Here is a 19823-nt window from a genome sequence, read left to right on the forward strand (position 1 = left end):
TCCTGATATTTTTTATCTTGCATAAAACTGTTATTACTAAGAGAAGATTCAAAGTCTGGAAATTTTTTTACATTTGCGAACAGGGGAGCTTGCGAAACTTTTTTTTGATCAGTGGTCTCCATGGTGGCAACGACAACAACACTGAAACACATCTTCTCGCATTAAAAATGGCGACACACACGAACTAACTTTTACCAAATACTTGAATATGGAGTCCAAGAATACTGCAGTTATGACAAACATTCAAGACAGATTACAGTCGATGGATCTAAAAAAGCCAACTTTGTCAACTTTAGCGCAAAAAGGCGACGATGAGGTTTGTATTCTATTATTTAACTAGCTATAGCAAGGTAAATAACATTTTTCAGATGACTATTCGCTATTAGGGTGGAAAGCAATGGAAAAATTATCAAGGTATAGTAATGAAACTGAACAAGGCAAAATATTTTTTGTTTCTTCTTATTTTTGAGGTACATAAACCACTGGGAAATACGAAAACTGAGCAATTATGATCAGCGTACCTGCACTTTATTTGCAATGAAAACTGTTTTTTCTTGCACGCACAAACCTGTAAGATTTCAGTAAGGCGAACTCATAAATTCTTACTTTCTGCTTGGGTGCCTGAAGCTGTTAATAATTTTTTGAGTGCTTTTAAAGTATTTGTGAAAAGTCTTGGTCGCAGGTTCCTCATACTGAAAAAGGCCTAATATCGGACACCATTTTGTAACATGTTGCAACAGAATTCAATTGATAGAACATGCCAGTAGCCTTTAATCCCATCTTTCCAGCCAATTACGATTTTGTTTAAGGAACAAATAATACTGTTGTCAAGTGATGACGTCACAAAAATATATTTTTAGATTTTTAAAATTTGTTCCCATAACCTGAAAAAGCATAATAAAATACCTCTAAATCTGCAAAATCAGTTCAAGATATTACAAATTGGCTGAGATATGACCAGATGAGCACAAGGTCTGACCCTATCAAACGTCCGTAATTTGGTCTCAGTTCATAACTTTATGAACTAACTTTATGAACTGAGCCAAAATAACAGTAATCTATTAGCAAACTTTATATTTTCTATTGCCCATAGCTCACCCGATTTTTGACAAATTTAACTGATTTTGCATATATGGAAGTATTTCATATAGTGTTATTTTATGCTATGTGGTCTATTTCAAAAATTCTAAAAATAGTTTTTTGTGAGGTCACACTTAAGAACTGTATTGCACAAAACAGCATTTATCTCCTCGTTGAATGAAAATACAAAAATTTCTGTGATTAACAGTTGTAAACAGTGACATGCAAGTGCCTGAAATAGCTTTAAAAGTGTCACTTTTTGCTAAATTCAAGGCCAATAATGATCTTCTGGGATCTAAATCTGACCATGCCAAAGTTTACTTAAATCTATTATGTGGCAATAAATAGTAACCAATTATCAATTCTAAATATTTTTGATTAAATTTAGCAAGTCTTACAAGGTTTCCAAAGCTTCGAGACTATGCAATAAAAGATTTAATTTTTTGCTATTTTAAAAAGACATTTTGTTGATAAAGGAAAAAGTGTTGCCAATGGTTCGAAGTTTTGTGTGATTGAGTTTTAATCATTAAATAATGCCTAATGGCTTTAGGACAGTGGTTTGAATTTTGAAGGGCAAGTTGTTCACAACTCGGATGTGTTTTTTCATCAGTCAAAGTGGTGCAATACTTTTGCTCACCTAGTATATTTGGTCTAAACTAAAATTGAATGTTAACTGTCAGTCATCTTTGTTTGTTCTTTTCACACAATGTTATCAATGCTTTCTTTATAGACCATTATCATCCCTATAATTATGTAGATGTATGTTAACTCAAAATATGAACAGACAGTCTTTACATAATATGCAAATAATTTTAATGTTTCAGTCAAACGGATTAGTGAGTGATGTAAATGAATCAAGCACTTGCTGCATCTTCTATGTTGAATTAGAAAATGTTGCTTCAAGAATGAATGAATTTATGCAATTAGGTAATAAGATATCATTCAATTATTATTTAACAATTGGAATTAATTAAATGCTGTTTACCTGCCTACAAGTAATAAATATCCTTCTTCTGTAGGGCATTGCACATTTCATACTGAGAATGTGTATAAAAATGGGTTTATCTACATTTAGTGAGCAAAAGTATTGCACAGGTTTGACAAATCAGTATTGGCCAATGCGTTGAAAACAACATGGTGATCAAGATTCAAACCGCTTTTGTGAAACCATCAGGTGTCACCTCTTTATAGTTAAAAACAACTCAAACCAAACATTAAACCATTTGCAACACATTTAATTTTAAAATTGAAAAAAAGTTACTTCTCTAAAAGTGTGAAAAATTAACTTTGTATTGAGCAGTCTAGCAGCTTTGAAACCCTTATTAGACTTGCTAAAACTCTATCAAAAAGTTTAGTAACAGGTACTGTTAATCGCTACATTATAGGTCCAGAAAAACATTTGCACGATCACATTTATTCGTTGGAGTGCTAAGTTGGCCATTATTGGCTTTGTATTTGGTGGAAAGCAGTGGCAGACACGAGGGGGGGCAAGGGGGGGCGACTGCCCCCCAATACTTTAGAGGGAAATGGTCTTTTGTTCTAAAACAATGGGAAATGTGACATCATCTTATTAAAACAATAGGCTTGCCCCCCTAATATTTGATCAAGTGTCCGCCCCTGGTGGAAAGTGGCATATTTTATGCCATTTCATTATGTTGACTCTTTCACAGCTATTGAGGCACTTGAGTGTACCTGTTTATCGTGGGAATTCTTATACAATATGTCACAAAGTGGCCGCTGCCATTAGGCTTATTGCAACTCCAAAAATTTCAAACCAGTTAAGCATACTCTCAAACAAAAGTGAGGAAAATAAACAGTTCTAGACATTGAATGATAAAGCAAGTATCCCTGAGTTAATTTTTATAAGATATTGCAAATTGGTGGAAAGATAAACTTTTTGATTGCACATGTTTCACAGGTACTTCAATCGCCATTGCTCAATTTTCATGTTTTTGCAAATGTGGATATTTCAATTTTCATGTTTAGAAATTTACAAAAATGAAAAATTTTCTCACATTTGCTATTTTCAGCATCAAATCTTGATAAGTTTTCCAAAATATTCCAGTTAAAAAGTCATAACTTTTATGAAACTTTCTGTTGCCATTTGAATTTTGGTTTGGTAAAGAACTTTGCTACAGTGCCGCCATTTCTGTCTCAGCCTGTGCAGAACTTTTGCTCTCTAAGTGTTTATGTCAGTAAAGTCTGAACAGCTTTTAGAGTAAAATAAAAGTAGCTTTAATATATTGGAAAATTATCTTGATGCTTTCTTGCAGCTTGTAGAACAATTTCTGACTGAGAACATAAATCTTGGAAGCAAAGCAAATGAGACAACACAGAGTCAACTCTATATTGGTAAGAAGTATAAAGGACTCTAAAAAGGCATTTGAAATAAGAAATTATACTTTTAGTTAGTTTTTTCATATACATATATTAGCATTTATTCATCGGAAATAGATGATGAAAATCTCCAATAGCAACATTTAAAGCTGTCTCCAGATCTCTTCCTTTTGGTGGATATCCTCTCTTGTATTCCTGCCCTTTCTTCTGTCCCCACCCTGCTAATAATTCAGAGTCTCTTTTCTATACTTATTATTCAGTCTGATATGCTTTGAGTTGTGAATCATTTGTGGACATTCAGCAGGTGAACAATGTTTCCTTGCCAAAACACAGGAGAACGTGTTGAGAATGTAAGCCTTTTTTTAAAAGTACAATGGAAAATTTAATCCCACCTGTCTGATAATCCCACCCTTAAAAATCCTGCATTAAGTTAGGAGGTTGAATCAATAAACCCGCAGTGGGAATGCAAGAGAGAATATGGTATTTCAGGTTTTTATCATTAACTCAATCAATTAGCATTTAACTTTACTTCTTGTTACTTTCAGTTAAGCCATTCTTAATTAGAGGGATTTAATTAGAGGGTCACATGTATGTTTTGGTCCTGTTACAAGACCCCTTAGTTCCTACTTTTATGAATATATGTTTCTGAAAACTAGTTTTTTAGGTTTTAATCTGGGAACTTTTTAGATGCATGGCTTCCACGCCCAAAGCTATTGTTGCCTATTTCTAAATAAACGTTTTCATTGTATCTTTTAGCCTCATTCTGGGGACTTCATGATGTAATAAAGGAGCTGTTACAAAGTGGAGCAGGTTTGATGTGTCCAATTTTGAGAATGCTACTACTAGCTTTAACAGCAATTTCTGTTTTTGGCTGACACTTTACCATGCTGTCTCACCCGCTCAAATATCTCTATAATCACCCTCTAGCTTTAGAATTCTATTCATAGATAGATTTAAAAGAAAACAGACCACCGTCATTGATGAGTGAAAAAATCCATATTTGTGAACCACCAATGAATATAAATAGACAGGACCCATGTAGAGCTCATCATTTCCTCCAGCAGAGCCTGAACTGAAAGATCAAAGCGGCCTCCACAATTTATTAAGGATGGACTAAGGACAATTCTTAGTGCTCCATGCAATAGTAGCCAAATCAGCGTGTTCTTTCTTTTTCCACAATCATTGCAAGGGCTGTAATAACATTATGTATATGTTGAAAGTAAGAAACACCGCAATGCTCCAAGAAACAATAACAGCAAGCGAAAATAAATAACAGACAGCTAATGTTTCGCCCTGGCATACTGGCGTTCGCAGGCAAAATAAACGGGCTCATGAAGTCATATTAGATAAAATTTTTGACAAAAGTATACATTTTGGGTGCTAAGATTGCTCAGTATTTAAACATACTTGCAAATTATCTCAAAAATCATTTTGTACTTTTGCCACCACCATACTCAAGCACGATGTAATCCAGTTGGCCATTTAATTAAGAAAAAGCAAGTTTGGTTGGGGTTTGTCGAATAACATATGATATTGTCATTTAGTAATTGCTTAGATTTATAGTAGCAGGGAAAATGTTAGGTCATAATTTAGCGTTTAAATTGTCCTCTCGTGAAGGGTGTAAAAAATGTTGCCTTCTCGGGTGTTAATCGCTAAGTGTTACTGGAGCTGGCATGATAAAAACAGACAATTTAAGGGCCAAAGTTTTACACGTTACCTCCAAAAAACGGCTATATTTTTGTAACCCTTGTTTTTGCAAGTACAAGCAATTTTTAAAAGGTCTTTAGAAAGGAAATATTAATTCAAGACCCAAGCTTACCTTCCTGCACCAAAACAGTAAACGATTACAGTAACCATCGCTCGACTTCCTTCCTTTTAGAATTTGTTCCTCTAATCTTTTTTTCTGTGTCGATAATCATCCTTTGCCAGTTAAATTCTTCTCATTTAGAAGGTTTGAACTGCATCTCAAAGTGTAGTAATTGATAGCAAACTAATAGCAGAGATTGCGATGAAACTAAGAGAAGAATCGTAAAGTTATGAAGACGATGTAGTGGTTGAAATTTCAAAAAATGCAAGATAACACCGTTAATAATTTCCTTAAAACTTTCTTACCTTTTGATCGGCGTAAAATTCTGCCAAAAGGGCAGTAGGCCTGGCGCTGATAGATCGGACGTAAAAGAGCCGTCGTATAAAGGGTCGGCGTAAAAGGGCCGGCGTAAAAGGGCCGGCGTTAAAGTAGATCCTGCCGCAAAAAAAGGCTGATAGGTTATTTTCTGTTGTAGTCTTGCACAGCTGATGTTTGATTTAGAACTAACTTCGAATCAATTGATATTTTCTGTTTTTTTTCAAAGATCCAAATTTTCGAAATGAACAAACCAAATGGACCCCTCTACATGCAGCATCCTTCCAGGAACATGGGAAGGTAATACAATTTACAATGCATGGTTTTTATTCATATGTTGGAAATGGTGCAAAATTATTCATATTTCTGTCAATATCCAAGGTTTTTGGATTGTAGAGTGAGATACGAGAGAATACATCTTTACATTTGTTTATCATACGCAGTAACCCAATGTGCCAATCAAATTTTAGTGCAACTTTTCGTGAATTGTAGAAGCTATTTCACTACGCCCTTACATGTTAATTTTTTGATAGTTAAACCAATTCCCTATAACTACAATTCAACATTTATTGGCTTTTAAAACGGTTTCTTACAAGATCGACAAAGGCTTCTTCCAATTTTCTGTTGATTTCCCAGCTTTAAGGGGCTAAGCAACAAATCTTTTTTTTCTATTCCATAGAATAAGACAATTTTTCATGTTTTAATCAAATTTAAATTTGCAAAGAATTTTTTTTTTACTTTGTAGTTTCCTGATTGGTAAGAGCTTAGAAGTTAAAAACACAGTGGCTATTATTGTTGAGTGCAATAAAGAGAACCCTTCTTCCTTTTTCTACGACATTTAGACTTTCAACAGGTTTCTCTCAATATTTAGGAATAAATGGTGTTTTTTGATGGCAATCTTAAAGACTCATTGCTAACAATGGGCCTTTGCGAGCGTGGTGACGGTCCAAACAATGGCAGTAATTTTCTACAGATTAACTAAAATTGATTTTAGACAGTCAAAAAATGCATTATGGGGTGCTTACGTAGCGCAATGGCTCATTGTTAGCAATGAGTCTTTAAGAGATCAATGGCTTAGGGACAGCAAGAGTAAATTAATAAGGCTCAATAGTTGTTTATAACTCCAATTTTTTTATGTTTCTAGGTGATCATGCTTTTATTGGATGCTGGTGCTGACCCAGATGCAGAAGATCTTTATGACAGGTTAGAAAATATCTCTTTCTGAACTTCCGTTTGTGGTTGTTCGTCTACAGGCTTTTGTGGTTTATTTTTTTGCAAACGCCATACTTAATGGAAATGAGCTATTTTGAGGCACTCAACTGGCAAACTGTTTAATCCAGCGATCTTTTTGTTGAATTATTGTTCCCAGTCAGTTAAAAAGTTTAGCCAGGTACCCTTTTCATTTCGCATTGCTAACAAGAGTCACGTATTAAGTTTTCTAAGCAAGAGAAACTGAAGTATATTTGTTGCAAAAATTGACATTACTTCAAGCTTGGTATGATATTTTTTTGGTGGGCCTCGTCCAAGCACAATTTTATTTTCCTTAGATCATTGTTTAGCCATCACGCTTTCCGCTACTGTTTAGTCAGGAAGCTGAGAAAATTTTCTATGAAGGTAAAAGCCAAAAAACAATTAAACCATTGTTTTGAGGCCCTTTCAATCACAAAGAAGTGGACATTAATTTAAACAAGCATTTGCAAGATCTACATTCAGTCCATAATAAATATAACAAGCATGGACGCTAATTTGTGTCTTAAAGTCTATGAAAACTGTGGGAACGCACTTATTCGGATTTCCTAATGATTGTAAGCAGGGAAAGGAATTTATATGAAATTATCTCAAACAATCTTTCAGTATTCGGTAGTGGAAATGACCTTTCCATTGTTCTCGCCCTGGTGGTATCTTTGTTTAAAGTTGTCACGAGAATTTCTCTAGGTCTGCCTCTGAATCCCTTGAAGTAAAATCTCATCGCAATATGTGACCAAACAGCCGCCATCTACCCTTGAGGATATCAATTGAAATTGGTCCTTCTTCACATCTTTTGTACAAGTTATCATTGGAAATCTTGTTAGGATCCTTTTTTTGTATTAGCTGTCTCAGTTGCTGTCCGTGAAAAGCATCTAGACCTTTTGTATCTTTTTGTGTCAGTCCCCAAGTAGAGCTGTTATACATCAAAACTGGTTTTACAAGTGTTCGATAAAGCTTGAGGCGAGGTTTTTCGCTGATGTGGTCTTTTCTAATCCAGATGTGATTTAATCTATCCATGGATGCTATCGACAACTGTTTTTACTTTGTGTACCTTCTGTATGACCTAACAGAAAGCCAAGCATTTTAACTGTCCTCAATCGGTCTGTGTTTCTGTCTCCTCGAACAATTTCTGTTTGCTCTGTTTTGCTGTTGTTTACTTTCAAATGATCTCTAAGCAGAATTTCTCCAATCTTTCCTGTTATGGTATCCTTTTCCGCTTCACTTGTTGTGAGGAAATCACAATCGCCATCTTTACTCGTGAGGATTCATTCTTACTTCGTCTTCGTCGAGGAACTTCTTTACAGTATCAATTAGCTGTTCACGTCGGATTGTATCAGAAGTCATATATATGCCAGTGACGGTAGTCATATCTATGCCAGTGACGTAAACTTTAATTTGTGACATTTGTGTCTTTGCAATAATCCATTTGTATGCCCACAATATATCTGAAGTACTGCGACTCGGTCGATATGCTGCTTGTGAATCTGTCAAGAATTGTTCTACCTTAGGTTGATGCGATGCAGAACTATATTTGACAAGATCTTTCTCAGTATTGGGAGTAATATCACTGGTCGTAGGTTGGTAACAGGGCCTTTGGTTTTTCCAGGCTTCTGTAAGAAAACTAGTATGCCGTCGCCCAATCCTAGCTCTATTTCTTTTTCAAAGGCTTCATTGAGGGTATTTTTGAAGACTTTAGACAGGGTCAAGGGGCCATCTTTTACCATTTCGGTAGATATATTATCAATCCCTGAGGTTTTTTTATTGTTCAGTTTATTAACGCCGGCTATAACCTTTTCTATTGATATTTCTTTATTCAATTTTCTTGGCTGACCCTAGAATGGATTTATGCTAACACCATTGTCGTTAAAATGTTGCTCGAAATGACCTCTCACTACTTTGTAGATCTCAGAGCTAAACATAACGATGAAAACGTCATCTGAAAGGCACCGTAATATTTTTGCGCTGCTAAGACTGTTCTGTAAACCTATGAATTGCAAGAGCTAGGAATTTAAAGAACTGTGCTTTATTAAGTGTAGTAGAAGTAGGTCATGTTGACCAGAACCAAAGTAGTAGGCCTATTTTTAGTCACCATCATTCTTACTTACATTACAATTCAAATAGGAAACACGTGGATATTTTTCTATTCATCGTATAATAGCTGGAAGCTGTTTTAGCTATAATGATTATCTTTGAAAAGCTACTTATGCATGCAATAACATCCTGCTTTTTTGCCAAGTGCAATCAATTAGCAATATTTGTTATGACTCGTCATGCATTTGTTTTTTAATTTTCATTTTGATTATATAGTGATGTTTCCTTAACCGTTTAAGTCCGCAATGAGGCCTCCAAAATTCCCTATTTACCTCTCTGTCAGTTAAAGCATCCGTTACAAAAAGTTTATTTTCAATTTATTTTGAATTTGTTAATTGCTCAATGGTAAAAAAAGTGGAGCAATTTGTTATAAGGGAGAGGGAGACCATACAATTTCTTATTTTGTGTCGGAGAGTCAAGAAAATTTGATAACATTGACCTTAATTATGTCCATATGTTAAGAAGCAATTAGCCTGATGATGTTTTCTGATAGCACTTTTCATAAAAATGTTATACAGTTTTAATTCTTATTATTCAATGGTCTATTTGTAACCGTATATTTTACAAATTTCATGATGATGAGATCTTGAGATATCGTTCCATTTGTCTGTTAGGACACCTAAAGATTTCGCTTCTGCCTCAGACAAAGTTTGGTCATTTTTTGCAGGTAGGGTTTTTAATTATGGTGATGTAAGGGATACAATTCTTATCAGCCAGCTATCTAAACAGATTGCTAGTCAGTTACAATACTGACTGCCAGATTTATAGTGATGTGCGTAATTTTTAAGTTTTCATATTTATTTCTGCCGGATAGCTATGTCTTTTCATAAAAGTACTTTCTCACAAGTGATGATTTGTTTTTGACAACACTTTTGAAGTGTGAACGGTGTTTCAGACTGTTTTGCCAGGTGTTGTAGCTACCCAATTACCCCCGCTTTAAAGCGCATGCGCTCATCAATGGAAATTACGATCTTGCCACTTTAGGGTACGAGAAAGTGATTCAGATACAGGCGCATGCGTCTATAAATAAATAAATAAATAAATAAATAAATAAAAGTATTTAACAATAAAATTGCTTGCGTAATGTTTTAACAATAGAAACTGGCTATTTTAACAGTTATTCAATGTCAACTTCTTTAGGATCTGAATCGTTTTCGGTAATCATTACTTCTTCATTCAGCTGTTCTTCCAGAAGGTTGTCTTCTTCATCATGTCAGTTGATTCTAAAAGGAAAATTTACAGAAATTGGTAATGCAAGAAACGTAATCTAGGACGTTGTCAGAGAGAATATAGATAGCCTTATCGCATGTCCTTCACGTAATCTGTCCTTCACGAATGTTTATATCTTATATATTTGCCCAAGTCATTAAAATGCACGATACTGATCATCGACTGCAAGTGTGCTAAAAACAGTTCATGGTGATATATTTTCACTAATCACTATATAGATCTTTGTCATTAAAGGTTCGTGATCGAATGCGAGCATGTGTCTAAGGACGTATAATTGTCATTTATGTAGAATGCAATATTTATCGTTGTAGCGAAAGGCTGCCAAAGAACGTCCCGACAAGATTTGATTTCAAAACGAATCCTTCAAAATGTAAGCTTTTTGCTAATTGTAATCGTGTTCTAATGATAATTTTAGTTCAGCCTCCCCTATAGCAAAATTTAAAAATAACACGAGAAGAGGAAACAAAGTGCGTATTAGTGTTATCGTAAATTCTCAAATAATTACCATTGGAGCTTATGGGGGGGATTTTTAGAAAGGGGGGCTATTTGCACCAGAAATATTATATATGGGCCCTTATTCGAAGTTAGGGTGGGTTGAAGCTAGTTTGAAAATTTAATGTATTCGCTAAGTTTTTGCTTTTTCCTGCTATTTTCGAAAAAATTAAATTCTTAACAATTCAGTAGAGTTACTAGGCCATCTACCATTTTGCTTGATTATTTAGAAATGTTTTCTGTGAGATCTACAACTACTTTTGACTGCTTATTATTTGTCTACTTAATAAAATTCTATACTTGCTGCAAAGGAACCGACTCGCTTGGACTGAAATCTAGACTAGAATCACGAAGTTTCTATCTTTGCTGATATCCCCACTTCATACTCTAGGTTGAAATTTTTTTTTGCTTTCATGTTTTACTTTCTAGGAAGCAAAAGTTTTGAAAACAGCTTGTTTTTCAGAGTTATGATGGCTTTAAAGCGCCACCAGATTTCACCCAGGGAAGAAAAAGTACAGCATCCGCCCTTGTAAGTATTTTTGTTGCGAGTTCACAGCTTTTGCGAGTTCACAGTTCACATATTGGATGGTTGTCGCTCGTTATATTTTGGGCGGGTTGAAAATTTTTGAAAACGGCCCTTCCGAGGTGCATTTACACAAAATTTTGCGGAACGGTCTGTCATTACCGCCCAATAAATTCTGCATTAAGAAAGGATTTTTTACTGAAATAATCGGTCATTTTTGTTTCGAAATATTGCCAAAAAACAAGATTTTCGGTGCATAAAAATTAGGGCTGGATGTCACTTTGAGAACGAAAAAGGTTTATGCAAGTTTTTCGTGAGTACTTGGCATAAGGTTTTGGGTTTGTAAAATGCGCGGGGATGCGTCCGAACCGATCTCATGAGTCGCAAACTATGGAAAGGGGGTTCTTGGCTAAATTTTGGATACATTCATTAAACATTTCACTAACTTTTGTTTAGTGAAGTTGAGCGAAGTTTATCGAGGGTGGCAAAATGTGACTAAACTTTTCGCTAAAGTTCACTCAACTTTTTTGAACTGCGAGCTGTAGCTATAGGACACTGTGGAGTTGCAGGGGATCTTGCATAAGAATTTTCTTTCTGTTTGTTTTGTTGTATGTTAGCATAAACACTTCAAGTACATGTCGGTAAAAATAAGAATTGGATGAAGCGACGGGAAAAGAAAAGACTTTTTAGCACATCGATAACAAAGTTGACTGTTGAAGAAGACACAGTAGCCTACAACGAAATGATGCAAATGTTTCACGAAGGCATTCTAGAGATTTTGGTTCACGTAGAGACTGACTGACGAAAACCTTTGGATTTCCACAGCTACGGCGCCTGCGCTAGCACAGCAAATGTTTAATTGGTGGCAAAACGACTAAAAATTTGCTAAACAGCACTAAACAACACTAAACATTTTTGACTAGAATTCAAGCTTTGCTCAACAGCACTGAACACGACTATAGGGCTTAAGTATTACAAGGGCAGACTTGGGAAGCTGCTCTGGACGGCTGGGATTTTATGAAAGGAGGAGCATTAATCGTCCTGAATACGGCCTCAATTCTTCTTTTAAAGGCGGCAGACGGGTTGACAAAAATCGCGAATTCTACAGTCCATGAGTAACAGGAATTATGGATTTGGTTTTTTCAAAGAAGCATCCGGATTTTCTTTGCAAATTTGACATTCATGAATCCAGACGTTTTCTATTTCCCTCTGGAAACGTCCGCCTACGGAACGTTATTTCGACCCCCGTAATACTCTTGAGGTTGATACTAGCATTTCAGTTAAGATTACCCGTGGAGCAGTGTTTGTTAGAGAAATTTGTGAGCCTTCTAGCTAGGGCATGAAAACCCACCCGACCATGTGACTAAGCGGCCGCAGGAAATTTTTCATGAATAAAGTTCTGCAGGAAATTTTTTAAAATATACTTTTTTTCAAGAAGCGCCTTTGTTTCTTTCATGCTTATCAAAAGTAAAAACATGAAGACAAAAGCAATATATCTCATGTGGATGCCTTGTGCAGATTCAAATTGTTTTCTTTCCTAAGAATCCTTGAGAATGTTTTTGAAAATTATTGGTTGATAGAAACTTCAAATTTTTCATCTGACTAAATAATCTTTATTAAAATTTGTAGAGTTCTTGAAAATACTTACAAATTCTTGCGATTGAAATGCGCCCAAGGCCTATACTGTTTATTGTATATCACAGTGATTTTTTGATAAAAAAAAATCTTTCTTTCATGATTTTGAAATTGTTTTCTACTCTGGGTTCTTACCGATATCTTCATCAAATAGTTTGTTCAAAACGTCAATGGAAACAAGGACATCATATGATCCATCTTTTTAGACTAATTCATTTTTCAATGTTGTTTATTTTAATGCCTGTCCCATCACCTAAAGATAACAGCTAGCCCAATTTGATCTCCATTTGTACTGTTCCACATGCATTCTAGCAAACTTTAATATTCTGATTGTAAATTTTCTCGTCAGTTAGGAGGTTGATATTAGCACTAAGCCCCTATTCCAGATCAATTTAGGCATTCACGAACTAAGAATAATTTTCAGTCACCAAAACAGAACATGCTTTGAAGTGGTAGTAAACGAACTTTAATCTTAATAAACGTTCCTTGAAACCTTCATTTACATAAAACTGGTGACATGTCATTAAGGTTTTTGAAACGTGACCCTTTCTTCGTTTATCTTCCCATTCTTGCAGGGAATTTATGCATGATGTTTTCCCGGGCTTTTTCACGTTTGTTTCTAGCTCTGCTGGTTTAACTACTTTGCACGCCTGCTTTTTCGATATACCTGCTTTTGCGATCGAAGCATTGGAGGCCCTGGTATGGCAGCAATACGCCCATACAGCAATGTATTTTCTCGTAAAAAACCAGTCCCGTCACGAAATTTATCGGGGTGATTTTTCTTCTTTTGTAATACTTTTTCATAATTATGTAACCTTGGTAAGCGAAAATACCATTAAAGGACTGACAGTGTTAATATTAGCAGAGTTATTTAAATGCCCTATTTGAGGTCATGGCCTATGTGAGCTTCAAAATGTCTTAAACAAATTCAACCAAATGACAATAAGTTTGGCTTTTGAGCATTACTTAGCATTAATTTGTAGAACGGTTTTTTCATGGGAATAATTGTGCATGTCGTACACTGATTAGTATGGCAGAGAAAATTGAGGGACTTTCATACAGCAAAAGCATTTATGTGCAGTATGTCGAATCTCCTTTTGAATTGCTTAGACAAACTTGAACACTGTGGTAGGTTCTATGCGAAAATCCAAGCCCAATGTTTTTAATTCTTACTTCATAAATAGAAACCTGAACGCCTCTGCTGTAGTTTTAGTTCTAATCTACTCCCAGTTATATCTGGGTACCCCAAGGCTCTTTCTTTGGTCCTTTGGTCTTTGTCGTCGTTGCATAAATGATGCTTACTAATCTTGTAGCTTTCTGTTCGCTGATGATGCAAAATGTTTTGAAGCAGATGTCAGTAAAGAATATATGATTTTAAACAATATCCTGCAGGTTACAGCAACTCACTGACAATGTTGACATAATGATTGTGTTACAAAGTGATGCAAATTATGATGTTATTACATAAATATAAGATCCTATTTCAAGAACCTTGGTGGCCTAAATTCACTTCAAGTTCCATTCATATAAGAACCTGTTTAGACTAATTGAAAAAAACCAAGTTCTTATACGCGAGTTTTTACTGTATTTAATCTAATTTTTTCAGATATATTTTGAAGTTGATTTACGTAGACTAAAGTCTGATATCAAATTTCTATTTACAGCCGAGTTTCCTTTTTTATTATCTGTTTCCAGTTTCATTTTCAAATAATTTCGCCTTACTTTTAACCTTGGTAAATTTTCAAAACCGAATGATAACTGGAAGGAAGTAAACTTTCGTAGTTTTTGTAATTTTGTTGCTTTTTAGATTTCTTTTGCCCGTTTTATAAGCCCATTCTATTCCCTAAACTGATGAACAGCGTTGCTTCATTAATTTTTTTGTAGAAATCTTTTGATATTCGGCAGAAGTTGGTATCGTCGCATAACGATGATTTTTTTCTTTTTTTATTTAATTTTAAAATTTGGTTGTTGCCTCGTATGTGTGATTTATGCCTGATTTGTGTCTTTTTCAGCTTCGCTTTGATGACGAACAAATTCCAACCGATTCCGAAGGTAAGTGACATGTGCCTTAATAAGGGTATAGAAGCACCTGGTGGGTATAGAAGCAACACATCCTCACTGGACATTTTGCCGATTATTTGCTTAATGTTAGGTTTTCTTTGAAAAAGTTTCCTGTTTACTAAATCATTGCTACTGAACTTGATAAAATACTTCCTTGGCTTACCTTAATAGACTTAATCGAGGTTGTTTTCGGTTAAAGAATGACTATGTTTCAGGTCTTAATTTGATGGTTAACGTGTTATATATATTGATTAAGTTGATGCCAGTTCGAAAATAATTTAGACGGACTTTCGAAACATTCTACAGCTAGGGTACAAAAGAACAAAAATGGTAGATCAAAATGGCGGCTTACAGTGGCCAAAAGCGCAAGCTGACAAATTTTCAAAACAAAATTAAGAAGTGAGGAGGCTTGTTAAAAATGTTTAGGACGGGAGAATGAATTGTCATTAACGGTACGACGTAACGGTACATCAAAAGCGGAATGATTATTTTGCCGTTTGGCGGATGAATTTCAGTAAAACTTTGAAGCTTCAAAGATTATTGCTGGATATTTAATGAAGTCCTCTTTTGATCCTGGGACCCGGAACAGATAACGAGAATTTATTCATCAATGTTGAGGCATAAACTGTGCCGATCCCCGCGGAACCTCAAGATGTAAAGGGTGTAATTTTAACATAGAAAGTCTCCGTAATCCCTCATCTTTGACTTTTCGTGTAAGGGAAGAAAAATTTCTTAAAAATACTTGTTTGCAATCCGAAACATAACGCAGTCATACAGCCAAGCTAATCCTCGACAAAATTACCAGCATAACTGTACAATTGGTAAGCTAACATAATATCCTTCCTTATACATTTGAAATACGCAATTTTACTGTATCCAAATATTTGGTTTTCTGTTGCTGGGTAACTGAATAGCAAAGGTTTTAGACAATACCTTGATGGTCAACAAATATGACAAATGCATCCCCTGTATGCTGGATGAACCATGGAACAATTCGGATCTAAATCAAAAGGGTAGTAGTAAGTCTTCGATCTAAAAGAAGTTCCTAGTTCATTTTAAGGGTATTAACCCCGCAGCATGATCCCCTACCACTTTCTTAAGATTTATTGTGTGCCAACATAAAATCTAAGAGCGCCTTGCCGATATTTTTTTTCTCAATAACCATCCTTTCCGAAATCAAAACTATTAAAATATCTTCACAAATATTATTGGTCTGAATATTAAGGTTTTCGCATTAAAGGGTATTCTGGAATGCACTGAAAGATAGCCAGGAGTTCCTAGCAACCTTCAGTTAGCTTGGTACAGTGATCGAGAGACAGTGCAGATGAAAGAGAATGCTAACGACATGACAACTTATGTTCTTGAATTTATAATATGTACAATAGAAGCCAATGTAAGTCTGTTATGGCTTCAGCTTAGAACGTTGTGAGACAAATCACAGATCAAAATGATTAACTAATTCCTTTTTCCAAGCAAAATGGCCCTATATTTCATCCCCCTTTCACCAAGTCAATTGCCCCAGCGCTGGCAGCAGTGCTACTCTAGTTCCACTGGAGATGATAATTTTGCTAAACATGGATTAGAAATACAACTTGATCTATTCATAAGATATTGAGAGGCTTATTCCAGTTTTTGGACAAAGCCCCCCTGTATCAGAAAAGCATCATCTCTCACCCGCTCAACATCCAGATTCGAATTCTAAATTCGAATTCTAGATTCGATGAAAAAAGATGCAAATAGACTTTAAACGATGTTTTCTTTTCCCAAGAAACATGTGATAGAGATTGTGTGAACAATTTTTGAAAGTTTACAAAAGATGTCTTCACGTTCAGTGGCGTACCCAAAGGGGGGAATAGGGGGTCCGGACCCCCCCACTTTTCTAAAATATGATCCTAGAGATTTGTCCAAAAACGATGTAAAACTCATTGGAGGGACAGGGGTGTATACTGTATGCTTGTGTCAATAACAATTGTAAAATACTTTGCTATTTACCGTAGCTAACATGAATCAAATAATGAGGGGGAATTTTGCAAAAAGGGCGTTTCCCCGCATTTGCGAGTGTCTGAAGGGCGTGGTCCCAAATATTTCTGGGGGCTGAGCCCCAGACTGCTGCAGCCCTAGGAACGCCACTGTTCACGTTATGGAAATGTCACGTCTCTATGACATAAAAACCTTCATAGCTTTCGAATAGTGGTGTGTTTTCTAAAGAACGCCGCTTTTCAAGATGCGGCCTTTTTTCCCAAATGGTTCGCTGAAGGTGCGGCGGCGTTCATTAGAGGAAATACGATATTTTATTTTTTCGACACATTGAATTCGACGTTTGACGTGAAGCCTTTGTATGACACATGTAAAATGCGACGTTTGAATTGGAGTCGCACCAATGTCGCAAAGTGCGAAAGGGTGTCCTTGGTATTGCGAAAAGTGTCTTTGTGGTCGAATAAAATTGAACACATGCAGATAATTGAAATAAATTTGAAATACATTTAATTCACTTATTGTGTTCGACACCTGCAAAATGCGACATTTGATCCAGGCCTTAATGTTTATCGGTTCTGAAAATGTAGCAGCAAGCACAAGTCTGTGTAACGATCAACACGAAAAGCAACGTGCTCCAGCGCAGGTTCCAAACACTATAATTGGGGCCTTACAAGCAGTTCGAGCTTCATATGACCTCAAATTGCTTCATTGGGGCCAAACAAGCAGTTCGAGCCCCTCCCCCCAACAACAACAATATGAGGTACGGTCCTGCTATGCGGTGCCTTCCTTCCTTTCTACACAATAAATGTAGCTGTAGCTACATGTTTTGGTATTGCAGACAAACCTTAGAATTTTCCACGACCTTACACCTAAACTGTTTACAGCTGTTAAAAAAAGTATATTGAAACTATCTATTCTTTTGCGAATAATTTTTTCATCAGAAAGTTAGTGCCTATTGTGATGTCGACGCCAGTGTGATGTTTTCGATTAGGTATTGTTTTTATTTTCGAACTCAAACGACCGTAATATATAGCAAGAATATTATAGTTCTGTGACCCACTTTTGTTTGAATACAGGTAAATCAGTTTTTGATCGCGTGCTCTGAATTTTAGATATGCCTGCTCAATATGTGCGTTTAATTTATTCTAAATGAGATTTTTTTACTAATTGACGTTTTTTGTTTAAGCATTCAAGAAATTTGTTTCAGAATACTGCTGGTCAATTATTCTGTACAAACAAGGATTCTGATGGAAATTAACTCACGAAAGACATTTACATTAACTATAAAACATGTTTACTGATGTCAGTTTAATTATTACTCTTTTTTATAAGAGCCAGTAAATTTAAGCTCAGGCTGGATGTTCTTAACTTTTTCGAAAATCTGAGGCTGGATTATTCTTAATTTGATAAAGTGTAAGCAGTGCGATTGCTAGCTTTTTCGCTCTAGGGAGGTATTCAGACCTCATTTGGCAACAATGTGAGTGAGACAACCTTCATTTGCCGACAAGTCTGAATATTCACCGAAAAAGCACCCACACATGGCTAAAATCCTCGTTTTTTAGATAAGATGTTGTTCAAAATTGCATTTTGCAGAAGCTCAGCCTCAGCTTGCTCTTAATTTGTTCTTAGCTTTTGACCAATTTTGAGGCTTGTGTTCTTATAAAATTATTCTTATAAAAAGAAAATAGTGTAATTGAAATACATGATTGAATCACAAATGTCCAAATTTTGTGATGCAAAATAGGCCCTGCCCTGGTGGATAAGTCTTGGATTCGTGGTATAGTCGATTGTTGCAAAGATATTTTTCCTCTCTTTCCAGGTGTTAATGCTTATAATGCTGCTGTAAACGGGGACGTCTTGGCTGGCTCGAATGAGAACAATCTTGGCAAAGTCGTAAAACCAAAGCAAGACAAACCGAGCGAGCAACCTTCGTTCTCCGCTTGGCGCTCGTAACAATGCTAGACAACAAAAAACTCTCTGGCTATTATTTATTAAGTGCTTGTAAATAGAGTTATAGAATGCCTTGCTTTTTTCTGTTTTACATGGTTATTCAAGAAAGATTCCTTCTTTATTTGCATTTTAGTTTTTTGAAGACGTTCTGAAGAGTTTTTGTATTTTAGTTATCCTCTAGGATGGTAGATTTTAATTTTGATTCTTCTTTTTGAGGCAAGACTCAAGTACAAAAACCATTGTTTTTCTAAAGGACAACTTTAGTCTATATTCGGTTATTTTTTGTGAAAAATTAAAGATTTCCCTTTCCTTTCCTAGAGTTGCATGTTTTAGATTAAGCTAATATTGGAAATCTCGTAACTTGAAAAAGAATGCAGTATTGCGCCGTTGCGGCAAAAAATGATTAATTTTTGTGTATGCAGTTTTAAAAAAAAGTGCATGCAGTTTTCAAAAAATGTGAATGCACATTCAAAAATTGTGAATGCACAATCAAAAAATTGTGTATGCATACATAAATTTTTGTGCATCCAAATTATTAACTGTTGTGTGTGCGGACCTCGCTGCGTGTGTGTCACAAATCGATGTGTGTGTGTGTGTGTTGCAAAAATGGTGCGTGTGTCATGTAATTCGATATGCCTTTGGCATTATGGCTACCCGCTGGGTTTTTTCCTTTGTCCTGTCATTTTTAACAGCTGCCAAATAATACTTATGTTTTTACATTGCTTCACTCCAAAAGGTGAAGGTTGTCACCAAACCCAGTATATTCTTTTTTGAGAGTTTTTTTAAAGAATATTAGGGCTCAGAATTAAACTGAATACCGTTTTTTTTAAAAAAACGTGTTTTCAATCAGGGGCGCCAGAAGCACGGGGGTAGCTGCCCCTCCTGCCCTGAATCTACGGGGACAGCGGGGGCAGCACTGTGCCTTTGTGAAATTGGCACGGTGTTTTTGTGAAACGAATAGATATATAAAATCTCAAGTTCTTCGGTGAGAATTGAATAAGCCCTATTTTGAACACGGACGTGCCATTTTGGTTAAAAAATTAAGACACATAATTCTGCACATGTCTGAAAAAATGT

General features: G+C 35.6%; 1 protein-coding gene across 1 annotated transcript; it reads left to right on the forward strand.

The window, feature by feature from the left end:
- The first annotated feature begins 21 nt into the window (after nucleotides 1-21).
- On the forward strand, nucleotides 22-18982 carry LOC135682771 (uncharacterized). The gene is made up of 10 exons (XM_065197797.2): nucleotides 22-316; nucleotides 3354-3432; nucleotides 4174-4227; nucleotides 5769-5839; nucleotides 6684-6742; nucleotides 9493-9545; nucleotides 10420-10478; nucleotides 11064-11129; nucleotides 14771-14810; nucleotides 18616-18982. Exons 1-10 carry the CDS (start codon nucleotides 209-211, stop codon nucleotides 18747-18749), a joined length of 723 nt encoding a protein of 240 aa, XP_065053869.2. The 5' UTR covers nucleotides 22-208; the 3' UTR covers nucleotides 18750-18982.
- The last annotated feature ends 841 nt before the right edge of the window (nucleotides 18983-19823 follow it).

Source organism: Rhopilema esculentum, chromosome 16 (assembly GCF_057945365.1).
Source record: "Rhopilema esculentum isolate cy_ngs chromosome 16, ASM5794536v1, whole genome shotgun sequence".
In the NCBI taxonomy this organism is placed as follows: domain Eukaryota; kingdom Metazoa; phylum Cnidaria; class Scyphozoa; order Rhizostomeae; family Rhizostomatidae; genus Rhopilema; species Rhopilema esculentum.